Genomic DNA, 16,282 nt, shown 5'->3' on the forward strand with positions numbered 1-16,282 from the left:
GTGTTTAGGCCTTTGTCGGGATCATTAGGCAGGTATCATGGATCACCAGGGATCTTGTTTAAAAGCAGAGTCTCTGGATCCAGCTTCTTGTGTTCAAATCCTGTCAGCCCTTACTAGCTGCTTGTTCTCCCAACGTACTTCACCTCTGCTGCCTATTTTCCCACCTGCAACAAGGGGAGGATGAGTGAGGAGGAATCGCGAAATGTGGTATCCGGTCCGTGGCCAGCGATCTGCGGCTGTTTGTCACTCTCTCCTGGGCGGTGCCAGTCGTGCAGGCACCGGGCCTCTGAACGCCCCTCTCCTCTCCCACCCGCAGGGCCTGCGGCGGGAGATCCAGGCGCACGGGCCGCGCCTGGAGGAGGTGCTGGAGCGCGCGGGCGCCCTGGCGTCGCTGCGCAGCCCCGAGGCTGAGGCCGTGCGCCGCGGCCAGGAGCAGCTGCAGGGCGCCTGGGTCGGGCTGCGGGAGGCGGCCGAGCGGCGGCAGCAGGTGCTCGACGCCGCCTTCCAGGTGGAACAGTACTACTTCGACGTGGCCGAGGTGGAGGCGTGGCTGGGCGAGCAGGAGCTGCTCATGATGAGTGAGGACAAGGGCAAGGTGCGCCCGGGCTGGCGGTGCGTTGGGGTCGGAGGTGGGGGGCGGTGCGCTCGAGCCGGGGGGTCGGCCGCTGCAGCCTCATCGCGGGCGCCGTGTGTCCCCAGGACGAACAGAGCACCCTGCAGCTGCTCAAGAAGCACCTGCAGCTGGAGCAGGGCGTGGAGAACTACGAGGAAAGCATCGCGCAGCTGTCGCGCCAGTGCCGGGCGCTGCTGGAGATGGGGCACCCGGACAGGTGGGCGGGGCCAGTTCTTAGGGAATGGTCCAGCAGGATCTGGAGTTTCCCGGTTGGAAATTGGGGCAGGGTCAGGACTGGACGTTGGGGTGGGAGGGGTGGGTCCCTTTTGGCCCCGTGCTGGTGCTTTAGGATTTTGGCAAGTGGTTGGGGTCCCCGCATGGAGGAGCGCTGTGCAAGGATGTTTGAAGGTATGGGGCCAGGAGCACTAGGATTTGAGTGTGTAAGGTGAGTTGTCTAGGACTGAGGGGGAGAAGTAAGAGCTCAGGTCAGGAAGGGTTCTGTTCCTATCCAGTGTTTGGGAGGACAGAAAAGCCTGGAGCACAGTGAGTGGATGTGGCCTGAGACCTCCTGGACTGCGGGTCATGTGGCCTCTCTGAGGTTAAGTGTAGGGGCCACATCTAGGAGCCTTGGCCCAGGGGTGAAATCTGAGACAGAGGAGCAAGGCTCAACCTCTGTCCTCCTGAGCCTGGAGATCCTGACTGGAGGTGAGGTGGGTTGGCTGGGGAACCAAGTAAGGGGTCTGCAGTCCCCCCGAAGTCGCTAGAAGGGCCAGGTGTGGGACCGCAGCCTGGAAGACTGGGCGCACGCGAAGGGATGAGAGGGAGTGATGAGCTTATCAAGCTTAGGGAAGCAGAATTTTCCTTGAGCCCTGAGATGCAAGTGCTGAGTTGACTGTATCCAAGACTTGAGAAAACAGAGTCCTGCATGAAGGAGTCTGGGGGGAGGGGGGAGACTCAGTATTGCCTGAAGGTTCAGAGGAAACACAGCCCTGCCCTGAGGGGAGGGGGTGGCAGGGGCTCAGAGCTCGGTCCTGGAAGTCTCTGCCCTTCCCTGCCCCCTCCCTGTCGCCTTCAGCGAGCAGATCAGCCGGAGGCAGTCTCAGGTGGACCGCCTGTACGTGGCACTCAAGGAGCTGGGCGAGGAGCGCCGGGTGGGCCTGGAGCAACAGTACTGGCTGTACCAGCTGAGCCGCCAGGTGGACGAGCTCGAGCACTGGATCGCCGAGAAGGAGGTGGTGGCCGGCTCCCCTGAGCTCGGCCAGGACTTTGAGCATGTCACGGTGAGCAGCACTAGGAATAAACAGCGATCCAGGGGCCACTGTGTCTGCTACTAAGGTTCTCCGGGCCTCAGTTTCTCCATCCATAATAGGGCGATTGTAATAGCACCAACTCATGGCTCTGCTGAGTCACTGATGGATTAATATAACCTGAAGCCGTGGTCCTCACCCTTTTTGGCACCAGGGTTCAGTTGCATGAGAGTTGCATGATTTTTCCACGGATGGGGACGAGGGGAGGGTTTCAGGATGTTTCAAGCACATTACATTTATCGTGTACTTTATTTTTATTGCATCAGATACACCGCAGATCATCATTAGATTCCAGAGGTTGGGGACCCCAAAAAAGCACTTAGGACAGTACTGAACACCCACAGAGCCTAACACAGTGTTAGTTACTATTCTTAGGGTCTTGTTAGTTGCTCAGTCAGGTCCAACTTTTTACGACCCCATGGACTGTAGCCTGCCAGGCTCCTCCGTTCATGGGATTTCCCAGGCAAGAATACTGGAGTGGATTGCCATTTCCTTCTCCAAGGAGTCTGCCTGACCCAGGGATTGAACCTGGATCTCCTGCGTTGCAGGCAGATTCTTTACCATCTGAGCTACCTTATTTTATTATTGTTACTATTATTGCTACAGAGTGAGTTCTCAGTGAGTGTGGGATGTTATATTTCGTTCTGCTGGTCACCATTAGTGTTGTTATTCTGCCACAAGATGGTGGGTTGGAGAGGGCTCGTGTCTACGGCACTTTGCCCATGCTGGCACCCCCCGGTGGTAGGTGCTGCAGGAGAAATTCTCAGAGTTCGCCAGCGAGACTGGCACGGCCGGGCGGGAGCGGCTGGCAGCCGTGAACCAGATGGTGGATGAGCTGATCGAGTGTGGCCACACGGCGGCAGCCACCATGGCCGAGTGGAAGGACGGGCTGAACGAGGCCTGGGCCGAGCTGCTGGAACTCATGGGCACGCGGGCCCAACTGCTGGCTGCCTCTCGGGAGCTGCATAAGTTCTTCAGTGATGCCCGAGAACTCCAAGGTCAGATCGAGGAGAAGCGGAGGCGACTGCCTCGCCTGACCACCCCACCGGAGCCGAGACCCAGTGCCAGCTCCATGCAACGGACCCTGCGTGCCTTTGAACATGACCTGCAGCTCCTTGTGTCCCAGGTCAGGGGGTGGTGGCCAGGAGGGGCTGGTGGAAGGGCCTGTCAGCATGGCCAAAGGACGGGGGCAGCAGTCCTGGCAAAAATCGGGCTGTGGACCACGTTGAAATTAGACGGTGGAATAGACAGAAAACAGACCACAGAACAGGGAGAAGTTATATGATGGAGCAGGTAGAAAATGGACTGATTGCATGGGGCGCAGAATCAAACAATGACAAGAAAAAAGCAGTATAATATGCCTGATAGAAATCAGACAGTGTTTCCAAGGGAGGTTGGGCAGGGGTTCTTGTGAAAACTGCAGAGTGAATCTTAAAAGCCCGATGGAGAATCTAAAATGAATTGCAAGGAAGTTGAGAGAAATTTGGCTGCAAAGCAAATAGAAATTAGACCGCAGGTCTCTGATAGAAATCACATGATTTTCCCTGAAGAAATTTGATGGGGTTGGATCTCATGAATGGAAATCAGGGCTAATAGGAATCAGGGAGTGGGTTTGATAAGAATTAGGAGGTAGATCTGAGAAACCAGATGAAAATGAAGCTGTGGGCCTCACAGGATGCAAGCCACAGAACTGAAGGAAATAGGGTTGTAGGTCTTGTGGAAGGTAGAAATTGGACAATTGTTTTATATATATGATATGAAAGATCATTAGAAGTCAAGCAGAGATTGATAGTGATTATGTGGTGGATCTGACACAAATATGATGGTCCTCTGAAAGTCAAGTGGCTGAAACCATGGAGAGTGAGCAGTGACCCTAACTCACACAGCAGAGCTAGTGGAAATTGGATGGGAGACCTGCTAGTAATTGAATAGCGATCCTGAAGGACATTGGGTGATAGGCAGTGGTCTGAAAAAATTGGACAGCACGTCTAATAGATGTCAGGGTGAGGAAGGGTTTCCTGAAAGAAATTGCATGGGTCTGAAACAAGATGGAGAGGGGGGGCTGAAAAAGCGAGGTGGCAGACCCAGTAGAAATGGAGCTCTCAGACTAGAAGTCAGACAGTGGACTGAAAGAAACCTGACGGTAGATGTAAAACAAGTCAGAATGCAGGTCAGTCACAGAAACATTAGGCAGCAGACATGAGAGAAATACGGTAGTGGGTCAAAAAGAAGTCAGAGAGTGCGAAGGTCAAAAAGAAAGCAGGCAGTGGCTAAGAATGGAACCCACTGGAATATCAAGGGTGCAGGCTCCTTACTTCTTCAGGCTCTGCACCCAGTCCACAGACGGGGGGTGGGGGCGAGGGTGGAGCCTGGATCCCCATGGAGGTCTGGTCCGTGTGCTCCTCAGGTACGGCAACTGCAGGAGGGGGCAGCCCAGCTGCGGACGGTGTACGCAGGCGAGCACGCGGAGGCCATCGCCAGCCGGGAGCAGGAGGTGCTGCAAGGCTGGAAGGAGCTGCTGGCAGCCTGCGAGGACGCCCGCCTGCACGTGAGCTCCACGGCCGACACCCTGCGATTCCACAGCCAGGCCCGAGACCTGCTCTCCTGGATGGATGGCATCGCTGGCCAGATTGGGGCAGCTGACAAGCCCAGGTGCCCCTCTTCCCACCTCGGGTTTCCTCCCTGCCTCCAGGCAGCCACCCTCAGCCCCTCCACAGTCCCCTTCCCATAAAAAAAAAAAAAAAATCACCATAGCCAACACCTGCGTGGCTCCTCTGCCTGCCATGCATTGTTCTACAGGCTCCTCATGTGTGAAGACCCCTTGTCACGCCTGCCATTGAGCTCAGAGCACAGGGCCTCCTCTGCCTCTGTAGGGGTGTCACAGCATGGGATGAATTAAAGCCAGGATAGGGATGGGGAGGTGTATGTGGGGCTTGACCTAGTAGGCACTGACTTACTGCTCACATCATGGCTTGATGTGAGTATGCAGCAGAAGCCTCTCCCACAGTGGTTGGGAACCAGTGTCCTTCTATCATCAGCCCTGACATGAGTTGCTGGGCCTTCTGCATCCAGCTACAGATGAGGAAAAGAGAGCTGAGGATACAACCGGAGGTTTTAGAGACTAAACCTGTACTCGCATCCCTTTGGCTCAGTGGTCCAAACCTGTCTGCTAGGGGCTCTGAGAAATGTAGTCCAGCAGTGTGTCCGGGAAAACAAGGACGTAGAGAGTAGTGGATACATAGCATTGTTTCTGTGACTGTGAGGACTGGAGTCTGCATTCATTTACTCAGCAAATATTTATTGATGCCTACCATATGCCAGAGGGCTTCCCAGGCGGTGCTAGTGGTGAAAGAGCCCGCCTGCCAACTCTGGAGACGTAAGAGATGTGGGTTTGATCCCTGGGTTAGGAAGGTCCCCTGGAGGAGGGCATGGCAGCCCACTCCAGTATTCTTACCTGGAGAATCCTACGGACAGAGGAACCAGGTGGGCTACAGTCCATAGGGTAGCTGAGTCAGACACGACAGAAACGACTTAGCGCACATGCACGCATGCACTGTATGCATGCAAGCTCAAACCCCTGACCAGTGCAGCTTACATTCTGAAGGAGGAATCAAGCAACAGATAAGTCAATAAAGAAACACTTAATATTATTCCAGATAGTAATAAAAGAAAAATAAAGCAAAGTAAGGGGACTTGAGTGCAGTGATGGTGAGTTGGGTAAAGTTTTGGGGGAAGGATCTTCCAGGTGAAAGGATCAGCAAGTGCAAAGGCCCTGAGGTAGGTTGTAGTTAGATATGTTTGCGGAAAAGCTAGATGATCATTGTGGCTGGACAGAGTGAGTAAGCGGGAGAGTGGAAGGTAGTAGGAAATGAGCTTAGAGGGACAATAGCCTGATGAGGGCTTCCCATATGGTGGTTAAAGAATCCACCTGCCAGTGCAGGAGTTGCAGAAGACATGGGCTGGATCCCTGGGTCAGGAAGATCCCCAGAGTAGGAGCTGGCACCCCATTCCAGTAATCTGGCCTAGAAAATTCCGTGGGCAGAGGAGCCTGACAGACTGCAGTCCATGGGGCCTCAAAGAGACATGACTGAGTGCTGGGCGTGGTGAGGAGTTTGCCTTTTTTTGGCGTGAAATGGGAGCCACCAGAGAGTTTAGAGCAGGAGGAGAGGGTGATGTGATATGGTGTATATTTGAGAAAGATCAATCCAGGTGCTTGTGGGAAGTGAGAGTGTGGCGAGCCAGGGTCGAAGCAGGCAGGCTGCTCAGGAGGCTCCTGCCTTCCAGGGCACAAGGTGACGTTGGCTTGACCCAGGGTGGCGGCTGAAGAAATAGGAAGAAGAGATTGATTTTAGGAAAAAATGGAAAAACTTTTTATTATGAGAAATTTCAACTCTCCAGTGAAGTAACAGTAACAGAGGGAACCCACGGGTGTACAGTGAATACCCAGCCAGTCTTCGTCTATGTACTCCCCTCCGCCCCCTCCACCCTAAGCTATTTTAAAACAAATACCAGATTTCATATCATTTCACAGAGTATATTCTTAAACATTTTTTAAAGATTTTTTTAGAAAATTTATTTATGGCTGCACTGGGTCTTCGTTACTGCAGGCTTTCTCTAATTGTAGCGAGCAGGGGCTACTCTCTAGCTGCAGTGTGCAGGCTTCTCATTGCAGGGGCTTCTCTCATTGCAGAGCATGGGCTGTAGGCGCATGGTTCAGTAGCTGCAGCTCATGGGCTCTAGAAATCTAGCTCTGTAGTTCTGGCACACAGGCTTATTTGCCCAAAGACATGTGAGATCTTCCTGGACTGAGGATCGAACCTGTATCCCCTGCATTGGCAGGCAGATTCTTCACCACTGGACCATCAGGGAAGCCCATTTCACAGAGTATGTTTTAAAGTTATAAATGTCCAGTCTTGACTGATGGATTAGGTTCTGGAGCTGAGGGGGGAAAAGGGAGTTATAGATGAATAATGGGTGAATTTATTGAGGTAGAGAATTTCGGGGAGGGTACGTTCAGGAGACGGGAGGATCAGGGAGACTCTTCTAGGCATACTAAGTCTTAGGTAGGAATTGTTACAATGTGGATGATCAGAAATAAATTTGAACATATTCAACATTAATTTTTTTTTTTTTTTTGGTCACACTGCATGGCTTCTGGGATCCTAGTTCCCTGACCAGGGATTGAACACAGGTCCTCAGCAGTGAGAGTGTGGAATCCTAACCACTGGGATGCCAGGAAAGTCCCCGGACATACTAAGTCTTATAGGGCTATACTTGTTGACTGATGGAACTTTCAGAAATTTGGAATTTGTTTTGGCCATATAACAGTTCAGAATGGCCAATAATTATACAACACATGCCACAAATGTGATGCACATATATAATTTAAGATTTTCTTGTAACCACATTAGAAACAGTAAAAAGAAGCAAGTGAAAATTCATTTTAGTAATTCATTTTATTTAACCCGTTCATGCGTGCGTGTGTGCTAAGTTGCTTCAGTCATGTCCGACTCTTTGCGATCCTATGGACTATAGCCCACCAGGCTCCTCTGTCCATGGGATTCTCCAGGCAAGAATACTGGAGTGGGTTGCCATGCCCTCCTCCAGGGGATCTTCCCAACTCAGGGATCACCCATGTTTCTTAAGTTTCCTGCATTAACAGGCAGATTCTTTACCACTAGCACCACCTGGGAAGCCCTTTACTTAACCAAGGATACTCTAAATATGATTGCTTGAGCATGAAGTGAATATTAAAATTATTGAGATATTTTTCCTTCTTTTTTTATACTAAATCTTCAAAGTATGGTGTCTGCTTGACCCTTGAACACATCTCAAGTCAGAGTAGCCACATTTCAAGTGCTTGACTGCCACATGTCTAATGTTTACCCTCTGGGACAGCACGGGTTAGTGGAAGCTTCAGAAGTATAGCTTTAGAGTGTTAGAAAAATTGGATCTTGAAATTCTCAGAATCACCAAAGTGGGACATTTTAGCACTCTGGGAGAAGTCGGAATCATTGAATCAGTGAAGGTTGGCCCCTCAGAACCTGGTTGTGGGAGGTGGGCAGGGGGAGCAACAGCCTGAGGGATCTGGGCTCATCACAAGAAGTGTATGTGGGGTGGGTTGAGGGAGGCAGCCCGTGGCTCAGATCCCTACCCGCCACCCACTGTAGGGACGTGTCATCGGTGGAGGTGCTCATGAACTACCACCAGGGCCTGAAGACTGAACTGGAGGCCCGGATGCCAGAGCTGACAGCATGCCAGGAGCTGGGGCACTCTCTGCTGCTCAACAAGAGTGCCGTGGCTGACGAGGTGGGAGGGGCCGGGGCTTCCCCTTTGTCCTCTGTGCCCATCAGCGTGGCGGGCCAGCCCTGATGCGTCTCCCAACCACCTGCCACTCCCAGATCCAGGCGCAGCTGGACAAGCTGGTGACCAGGAAGGAGGAAGTGTCGGATAAGTGGGACCGCCACTGGGAGTGGCTGCAGCAGAGTGAGTGTGGGCCCAGACACACGCGGCTCAAGGGCACAAGGACATCATGCCCCAGCGTGTCAGGAAATGCCCAGAGGGTGACAGTCATGCTTGCATACCCCAGGGGTCCCCAGCGGCAAACATGAAGGCCTGGGCAAGTGGACAAGGGGGCTGCCCTGGCACTGACTCCCAACACCTAGGGGAGAAGCTGGTGTCCTCAGAAATAGCCCAGCCCTTCACCTTCCTGCAAAGCCCAAAGTGGCCAGGGCTGGGATGGAGGAAGCCAGAGCGGGTGTGGAAGGCCAGAGAAAACAGCCCCCAGGTAGGGCCCCCGGCTGCCCCCAGCACCCTTCCCCTGAATGTCTCTCCTCAGTGCTGGAAGTGCACCAGTTTGCCCAAGAGGCAGTGGTGGCCGATGCCTGGCTGACGGCCCAGGAGCCACTTTTGCAGAGCCGGGAGCTGGGCAGCAGCGTGGACGAAGTGGAACAGCTTATCCGGCGACACGAGGCTTTCCGCAAAGCGGCCGCAGCCTGGGAAGAAAGGTTCAGCTCTCTGAGGCGCCTGACCACGGTCAGCACCCCATTTCCTGCCCCAGACCCCACCCCCCCACGGTCCCACATCCATCTCTCTATATGAGACAAACACATGGGCCAATACACGGCCTCCACACTGTGTTGAATGAGGGCTGAGACAGACCATCACTGTGTTTCCAGTCCTGGGGGCAAGGGGAGCTTTGAAGGGAGAGGGGACAGACTGTCACCTGTCACCAGTGACAGTCCTGGGCTAGGATGGGGGAAGCACAGGGGAGCTTGAGAGCCCAGAAGCACTTGTCCTGGCCTGGGAGGAGTCTGATCTGATACTTGAAGAATGACGAGATCATTGTAATAAAAGTCTCAAGATCCTGAAGGAAGGAGGCAGTGGGCGGGAGCGAAAAGGCACCTACAGAAAGCGATGATTTAACCAGTTACTAAAAGAGCGCTAGGTGCTTGCTGGAGAAAATAGGAATTAAGCTTCTAGCCAACCCTGCTTTTTCACTGATAAGAACCAATAAACTGGGCGGTGAGGCACACGACCCAGAGCCACCTTCCCAGTCCCCACCTCCACCCTGGCCCTCCACTGGAGCCTTGCTCCTCTGTCCCCAGATTGAGAAACTCAAGGCAGAACAGAGCAAGCAGCCGCCCACCCCACTCCTGGGGCGCAAGTTCTTTGGAGACCCTACGGAACTGGCGGCCAAGGCCGCGCCCCTGCGGCGGCCAGGGGGCTATGAGAGGGGCTTGGAGCCCCTGGCCCGCCGGGCCTCGGACACGCTCTCGGCCGAGGTACGGACCCGGGTGGGGTACGTGCGGCAGGAGCTCAAGCCGGAGCGCCTCCAGCCGCGCATCGACAGGCTGCCCGAGGTCCCGGGGAGGGTGGAGCCTACGGCCCAGCCGGCGGCACCAGAGGACGCCGCTGAGACCCCCGGGACCCCTGCGGTAGTCGCAGCGGAGCAGGTCCGGCCGCGGCCCGAGCGGCAGGAGTCAGCTGATCGCGCGGAGGAGCTGCCCAGGAGGCGGCGGCCCGAGCGGCAGGAATCGGCCGATCAAGCTGAGGAGGCTGCGCGGAGGCGGCGACCAGAGCGGCAGGAGTCAACGGAGCACGAGGTGGCACACAGCCTTACCCTGGGCCGCTACGAGCAGATGGAGAGGCGGCGGGAGCGGCGGGAGCGGCGGTTGGAGCGGCAGGAGTCTAGCGAACAGGAGATGCCCATCAGAGGAGACCTGGCCAAGGGGTGAGGCCTAGGGAGTGGAGGAAGGGGGACAAGGAGAGCTCCTGGAGTCGCGCAGGCCCAGAGGCGAGGGTTTCCAGGTTCAGAATTGCCTAGCTCCCCGGATACATTCATGGTACCCATTGTACAGAGATGTAAACTGAAAGAGGCTGAAAGAGGGTAGGAGTCCTGCCTAACAACCCACAGTGGCAGTGGCTTCCTTCAGGTGTAGGTTGTCAGGTACCGGGTCCTGACTCCTGCATCCAATCCCCTGGGTGACCCTGAGCAAGGATTTCATCCTCTCTGCATCTCAGTTTCTCCACGGGGCTAACGGTGGAACCATCACATCTCTGATTGGAGTTAAGATCCTTCATCACCATCTCCACCTTATAAACTGGGGGATTTTATGGATGGAGCAATTGAGGCTCAGAGAGGGCAATTCACTCAGTTTGGGTGAAACAGGACCGGAACCCAGAGCTTTCAGAATCCAGAATTAATGAGAATGTGTCATGTGGATCACTTCAATCAGCCGTGTCCCCAGAAAGAGGCCTTTGGTCAAAGACGTTTCAGTGACAGTGATTTCCAGACCTCTTTTAAATTTTGTATTTCATGAACACTGGCCAAGCACCCACTCTGTGTGTGGTATGTGCTAGGGAGAGCGATGACCCAACCAGCTCCAGCCCTGCTTTCATGTGGCTCACAGTCCAGTGGGAGAAACAGATTTGTCACCAGAGAGTATGACGCAGAGTGACCAGGGGCTGGGAGGGGGCAAATCCAGGGAGCCTGAAAGCTTAGGGGATGGGTGGAAAAAGGCAACAGTGTGTTCAAAGGCTTGAAGGCACCGGTTTGCATTTTGGTCTTTGTGTTGCTTAAAACTCAAGAGGGCGGAGAGGTTCCTTCGTCCACTTTGCAGACACAGTGCTGAGCACGCGTGGTGTGTAAGGCAGACAGCCAAGACAGGCAGCTGCGGAAGTGGACAGGGACCTGGCCTCTCAGGCTAAGATGTGGAGGCTCCTCCAGCCAGCCAGGCTGGTCTCTGGGAGAAGGCATCCCAGTCCCAGTGAATCTTTCTGCACCCTGCCCCCAGGAAGGCCACCCTGGCTGACATTGTGGAGCAACTGCAGGAGAAAGAGGCAGGTCCAGGGCTCCCTGTTGGGGTAAGTTGAGCCTCGGCATGGGTGGGGGTATGGGGGCCCCTCTCAGAGCAGGAATTAGGATTCCAGAAACACAGGAGCCTAGCCCTGCCCCCTATCTGAACTGTGCAGAGATTCTTGGGATGGGCAGCGGCCCTGAAACACCTACCAAAATCTGAAATTTTCTCCCTTAGCAAGATGAGGCCACCAACCTAAGAGATTCCTACCACCCTACACACACACACAAACACACAGATTCCAGACTTTCCACATTTGTCCTAGACCCTTTCTCTAAGCACAGCAGGGGCCTCAATATTCCTTACTGACAACAATACACAAACAAAGAAGGCCCCAGATTCCTCCTACAGATAGATGGGACACCCACCTGCCCGTATCCCCACCTCCATAGGACCAGAGCCCTTACCCCCAAGATCTAGAGGGATTCCAAACATAAGAGTCCTGACAGGCCCACTCCCAAGATCCGGGGAGCCCTTAAGCATTGGGACTCCAACCCTGAGGTCCTCCCAGACTCGCCTCCAAGACAGATGGCCCTGCAGACAGATGGGACCCCTCAGGCCTGTGAGTTCCCCCAGATAGATGGCCCCCCACGCCCCACTATGGACAGCACCCCTCTTCCCCCTCCCTTCACACAGCCTTCGCTGCCTCAGCCTCGCGAACTTCCCCCCGGCCGCCTGCCCAACGGGCTTGAGCCGCCCGAGCGGACACCTCGGCCGGACCGGCCGCGGGCGCGGGACCGGCCCAAGCCGAGACGGCGGCCGCGGCCCCGAGAGGGTGGTGAGGGCGGGGGAAGCCGGCGCTCGCGCTCCGCCCCAGCCCAGGGTGGCTCCGCCCCCGCGCCTCCACCACCGCCCACTCATACAGTGCAGCACGAGGGCTTCCTGCTGCGCAAGCGCGAGCTCGACGCTAACCGCAAGTCATCCAACCGGTGAGCGTGTGGGCGGGGCTTTGGAAGGCGGGTCCCAAGCGCAGTGTCCAATGAATGAATAGGTGGGCCTGGAGAGGGGGGTGGGGCCAAACTCTAGGGCGCCCAACCCGTGGTGGGGTAGGCGGGGCCTGAGAAGGGGGCCTTAACTTCAAAGAGTCAAGCAAGGAACCGGAGAAGCGGGGCTTAAGGTTAGTGTGACCAATGGGTGAGCCGGCGGAGCTTAGATGGGACGGGACCTGAAGAAGACGTTATTGCTACTCAAGTCTCAGATCAACCAACCCAGGAGTTAACTAGAGCTAACAGAAAACTAGATGTGGGGTCTAATCAAGAGGGTTCTCAAGATCTGTGAGGTGGAACCTGGAGAGGTCCTTCAGCCAATGAGTAGGGTGGGTTAATTTATTTCAGTTCAGATTGTGGAAGGGTCTGATAAGGGACTGATCCCAAACTAAGGAGTGGGGGTACCTCATATAGGTTTCCTTCCGGATGGGGGGCCTGACAGTGATGTGTCTACTCTTGGGAGTCCAGCTCGGGGTTGTCCAACCCTTTTTTGTTCAACTGGGAGTCAGAATCTAGGGAGAGGTGGAGCCCAAAAGGGAAGAGTTGAACAAGCAGAATGAGTTGGGCGGAACAGATTGAGGTTTTGTCTGTGGGGTCTGGAGTTAGTCTTTCCTCCTTGTGCTGAGACCAAGGGGCACCTTTCGGGTATTTTGCTTGTGGGACACTTCCTCCTTGGTTGGGGCTTTGGTTGAATGGGGAGATAGAATTCCTCTTTTCAGACATAGGCTAGTAGATCAGCCCTTCAGGGGATTTGGGGATGAGGGTGAACAGGGGTGGAGGAGTAGCAAGGAACATGCCCAAGCAAAGGCTTGTGGAGGAGACAGCTTAAGTGTTGCCTTCAGGAACTTCAGTGTGGGAGGGGATGAGGAAGAGCAGTTCCAGCAGGGGCCAGTCTGGGCAAAGGCTTGGTTCCCAGAGACTGGGACACTCCTCTCAGCTTCACAATTGCCTTAAGGAAGCGTACTCCCAGCGTGTGGCTCAACTAGGGGAAAGGCCCGGAGGGAGGTAGACTCAGGCATATTCAGCCCCCGAAGGGTATTAATGAAGAATACCCAGGCAGAGTGCTTCGACTCTGCCTTGAGCCCCATCTCATTGCCCCAGGTCATGGGTGAGCCTGTACTGCGTGCTCAGCAAGGGGGAGCTGGGTTTCTACAAGGACGCCAAGGGCCCGGCATCCGGGGGCACACACGGCGGGGAGCCACTGCTCAGCCTGCACAAGGCCACCAGCGAGGTGGCTAGTGACTACAAGAAAAAGAAGCACGTCTTCAAGCTCCAGTGAGCCCCGTCAATGGGCGAGCGGGAGGGTCCCAGACCCAGCTTCCCCCTCCCAACAATACCCTGCACCCCTGGAGGACAATCAGTAGATGGGTGGATGGGTGGGCTGTGCCCCCGGGCCTGGAGCCCCCAAGTCTTGTGTCCTCTCCCACAGGACCCAGGACGGCAGCGAGTTTTTGCTCCAGGCTAAAGATGAGGTGAGATCCGATCATTTCTCTCCTTATTCCAACCTCAGGAGTCAGCTGGCTGGCTGGCTGGCTCCTGGCCCTGAGTGATGGGGCTATGAAGAGGGAAAGTGCAAGCCAGAGTTACCTGAGCTGAATGGGCAAGCCCATGGCAACGAGATTTCAGAAGTTCCTAGCCTAACTGTGGGAGATGGAGAAATCAGAAGCGCTGCCTGGAGGCCCCAGGATAAAGTCCAACCTCCTTGCTTTGGCTTCTGAGATGAGACTAAAAAGTTAGGAGGGCATTAGCTTAAAAAAAAAAAAAAAAAGAAAGAAAGAAAGATGAACTGCAAGTACAAGGAAACAGAGGTACAGAATTGCAAAAGGTTAAGTGTGCTGAAGGACAGTTCAAGGAAGAAAGTTCTTAGAAAGGTTCCCTGAGGCTGGATCTCTAAGGACACTGCGGGTCATTCAGGGAAGTCTGGCATTTATTCTAAGTACACTAGAGAGGGACTTCCCTGGCAATCAAGTGGTTAGAACTCTGCTTTCACTGCTGAGGGCTGGGGTTCAATCCCTGGTCAGGGAACTAAGATCCCACAAGCTGTGCAGCACAGCAAAAACAGAACAAACAAAAAAACAATTCTAAGGGCATGAGGAGGCCGTGGCAGAGTTTTGAGCAAGGGAAGGTTGCAGTGCTGCGTAAGAAAGACCCCGTTGGCTACCAGTGTGCAGGGTAGATTGGAGAGGGTGAATGGAGGAGTGAGGCTCAGGTGGTGGGCAGGGCAGGGGCCTGGGCGGGAGAGCACAGGCTGGACCAGGACAGGCCTGTGGGGAGGGGTCGAGGAGGCAGGTGAGAGCGGGGAATGTGAGCGGGCCTTGGGACTGGGGCTAAGGGGAAAGGCAAGGGGAGGAGGAACAGGCACAGAGCTGGTTTGAAGAGATGTTGAAAATAGTAACACTTGCTACCCATTCATCTTCCCAAGAGGCTATGAAGTAGGCCTTTATTCTCTTTTACTTATCTTTAAAATGGAAGTAAAAATAGTTTTCCATCATAGGGCTATTGTGAGAATTAAGTAAGTTGATACAAGTAGAATACTTACTAAGATGGGAAATTTAGTGTCTGCGGATATTATTGCTTCTTGTTGTTTATCTCTATAGTGGGAGTTAGATATAATCCAGTTGCATTGGATTAAGTGAGTTGATCCACAGAAGTGCTTAGAACAGTGTGTGTATGTTAGTCACTCCGTCGTGTCCGACTCTTTTGTGACCCCATGGACTGACTGTCCCCTGCTAGGCTGCTCTGTCCATGAAATTCTCCAGGCAAGAATATTGGAGTGGGTTGCCATTCCCTTCTCCAGGGGATCTTCCCAACCCAAGGGATCGAACCCAGGTCTCCTGCATTGCAGAGGGATTCTTTACTGTCTGAGCCACTAGGGAAGAGCTAGGCACAAAATAAGTACTAAGTAACTATTTACTTCATCATCGTTGTTGTTATTTTTATTATTACTCCGTTTAATAGATGAGGAAGCTGAGGTTCAGAGTGGGCAGTCAGATTCCAGACTCATCTATTACTCAGTCTCCTCTCTTCCAAATATAGTCTATATGCCCTATTTCTCTCTCCAGGAGGAGATGAACGGCTGGCTGGAGGCTGTGGCTGCCTCCGTTGGGGAACACGCCGAGATCGCCCGCTGGGGCCAGACACAGCCCACCACGTCGTCCACAGATGAGGGCAACCCCAAGCGGGAGGCAGGGGAGCGCAGGGCCAGCGGGCGCCGGAAGTGACTTTCCACCTCCTCGACCCTCCTCCCCGCACCGTGGGCACAAAGACACTTTCTCTTCCGTAGGGGCGGGAGCCCCTAGTCCCACCAACACTGAGGATGCGCCATGACCGGCACTGGAAAGGAGGGGACTTCTCCTGCACCCCTAAGAAATGGTGGGGGGATTGCTGCCCCTATAGCCATATCTCGGCCCCTTCCCGCTCGCCACCCCCACCCCAGGTGCTGGGGCTCTATTATTTTTATGCAATAACTGAGCTTGGGGGGGCGGGGGGCGGGTAAGGGGCCAGCTGAGCCAAGCCCCCTGCCCCACGAAGCTGGGGTGGTAGGGGCGATAATTCCCGTCCCCACCCTCCGCCCTAGGGACGGGCATGGGGGCGCTGGTGAGGTCCCCTGGACCATCCAGGGTGCTAGGGGGTGGGGAGGGGACGCCCCCTCCCCGCCTTTACCTCACTTCCAATGCTGCCTTGATCTCTGTCTGGGAAGGGGGCGTGAAAGGGGCCCTAGCCTCCGCACTCCGCTGTCTCAGAGCCATGCGGTAATTCCTTAGTTTATTTTTGCAAAACGTCGACCTCCTCCTCCCCCGCCCCGCATCCGCGAAGGCTTTTAATGGGAGGGGCGTCAAAGCTCAAAACTGTCTTCCTCTCTCCTCCCCCCTCCAGTTGTAAATACGACATGGTGAGGGGAGGGGCGAGGGGAAGCCCTCCCCCCCCCCCCCCCCCGCATGCTTCTGGCTAGAGCACCTCCCTGGGGAGTGGGGGAACTGGGTTGTGGGCAGCCCCCATGGCCACTTGGAGAAGCCG

The 16,282-nt window shown here is 54.8% G+C and overlaps 1 protein-coding gene across 1 annotated transcript in view; it reads left to right on the plus strand.

Moving 5' to 3' along the window:
* Nucleotides 1-15,669, plus strand: part of SPTBN4 (spectrin beta, non-erythrocytic 4) — a 75,356-nt gene extending 59,687 nt beyond the window's left edge. Inside the window, exons 22-35 of the mRNA XM_065920595.1 lie at nucleotides 317-595; nucleotides 700-830; nucleotides 1,689-1,893; nucleotides 2,666-3,046; nucleotides 4,328-4,572; nucleotides 8,091-8,229; nucleotides 8,322-8,406; nucleotides 8,759-8,955; nucleotides 9,528-10,153; nucleotides 11,217-11,286; nucleotides 11,916-12,208; nucleotides 13,367-13,540; nucleotides 13,695-13,737; nucleotides 15,328-15,669. Of these exons, the coding sequence (XP_065776667.1) occupies nucleotides 317-595; nucleotides 700-830; nucleotides 1,689-1,893; nucleotides 2,666-3,046; nucleotides 4,328-4,572; nucleotides 8,091-8,229; nucleotides 8,322-8,406; nucleotides 8,759-8,955; nucleotides 9,528-10,153; nucleotides 11,217-11,286; nucleotides 11,916-12,208; nucleotides 13,367-13,540; nucleotides 13,695-13,737; nucleotides 15,328-15,486 (3,027 nt within the window). The 3' untranslated portion in view covers nucleotides 15,487-15,669. The remainder of the gene's footprint in view (nucleotides 1-316; nucleotides 596-699; nucleotides 831-1,688; nucleotides 1,894-2,665; nucleotides 3,047-4,327; nucleotides 4,573-8,090; nucleotides 8,230-8,321; nucleotides 8,407-8,758; nucleotides 8,956-9,527; nucleotides 10,154-11,216; nucleotides 11,287-11,915; nucleotides 12,209-13,366; nucleotides 13,541-13,694; nucleotides 13,738-15,327) is intronic.
* The last annotated feature ends 613 nt before the right edge of the window (nucleotides 15,670-16,282 follow it).

This window comes from Muntiacus reevesi, chromosome 2, assembly GCF_963930625.1.
Source record: "Muntiacus reevesi chromosome 2, mMunRee1.1, whole genome shotgun sequence".
NCBI lineage: Eukaryota > Metazoa > Chordata > Mammalia > Artiodactyla > Cervidae > Muntiacus > Muntiacus reevesi.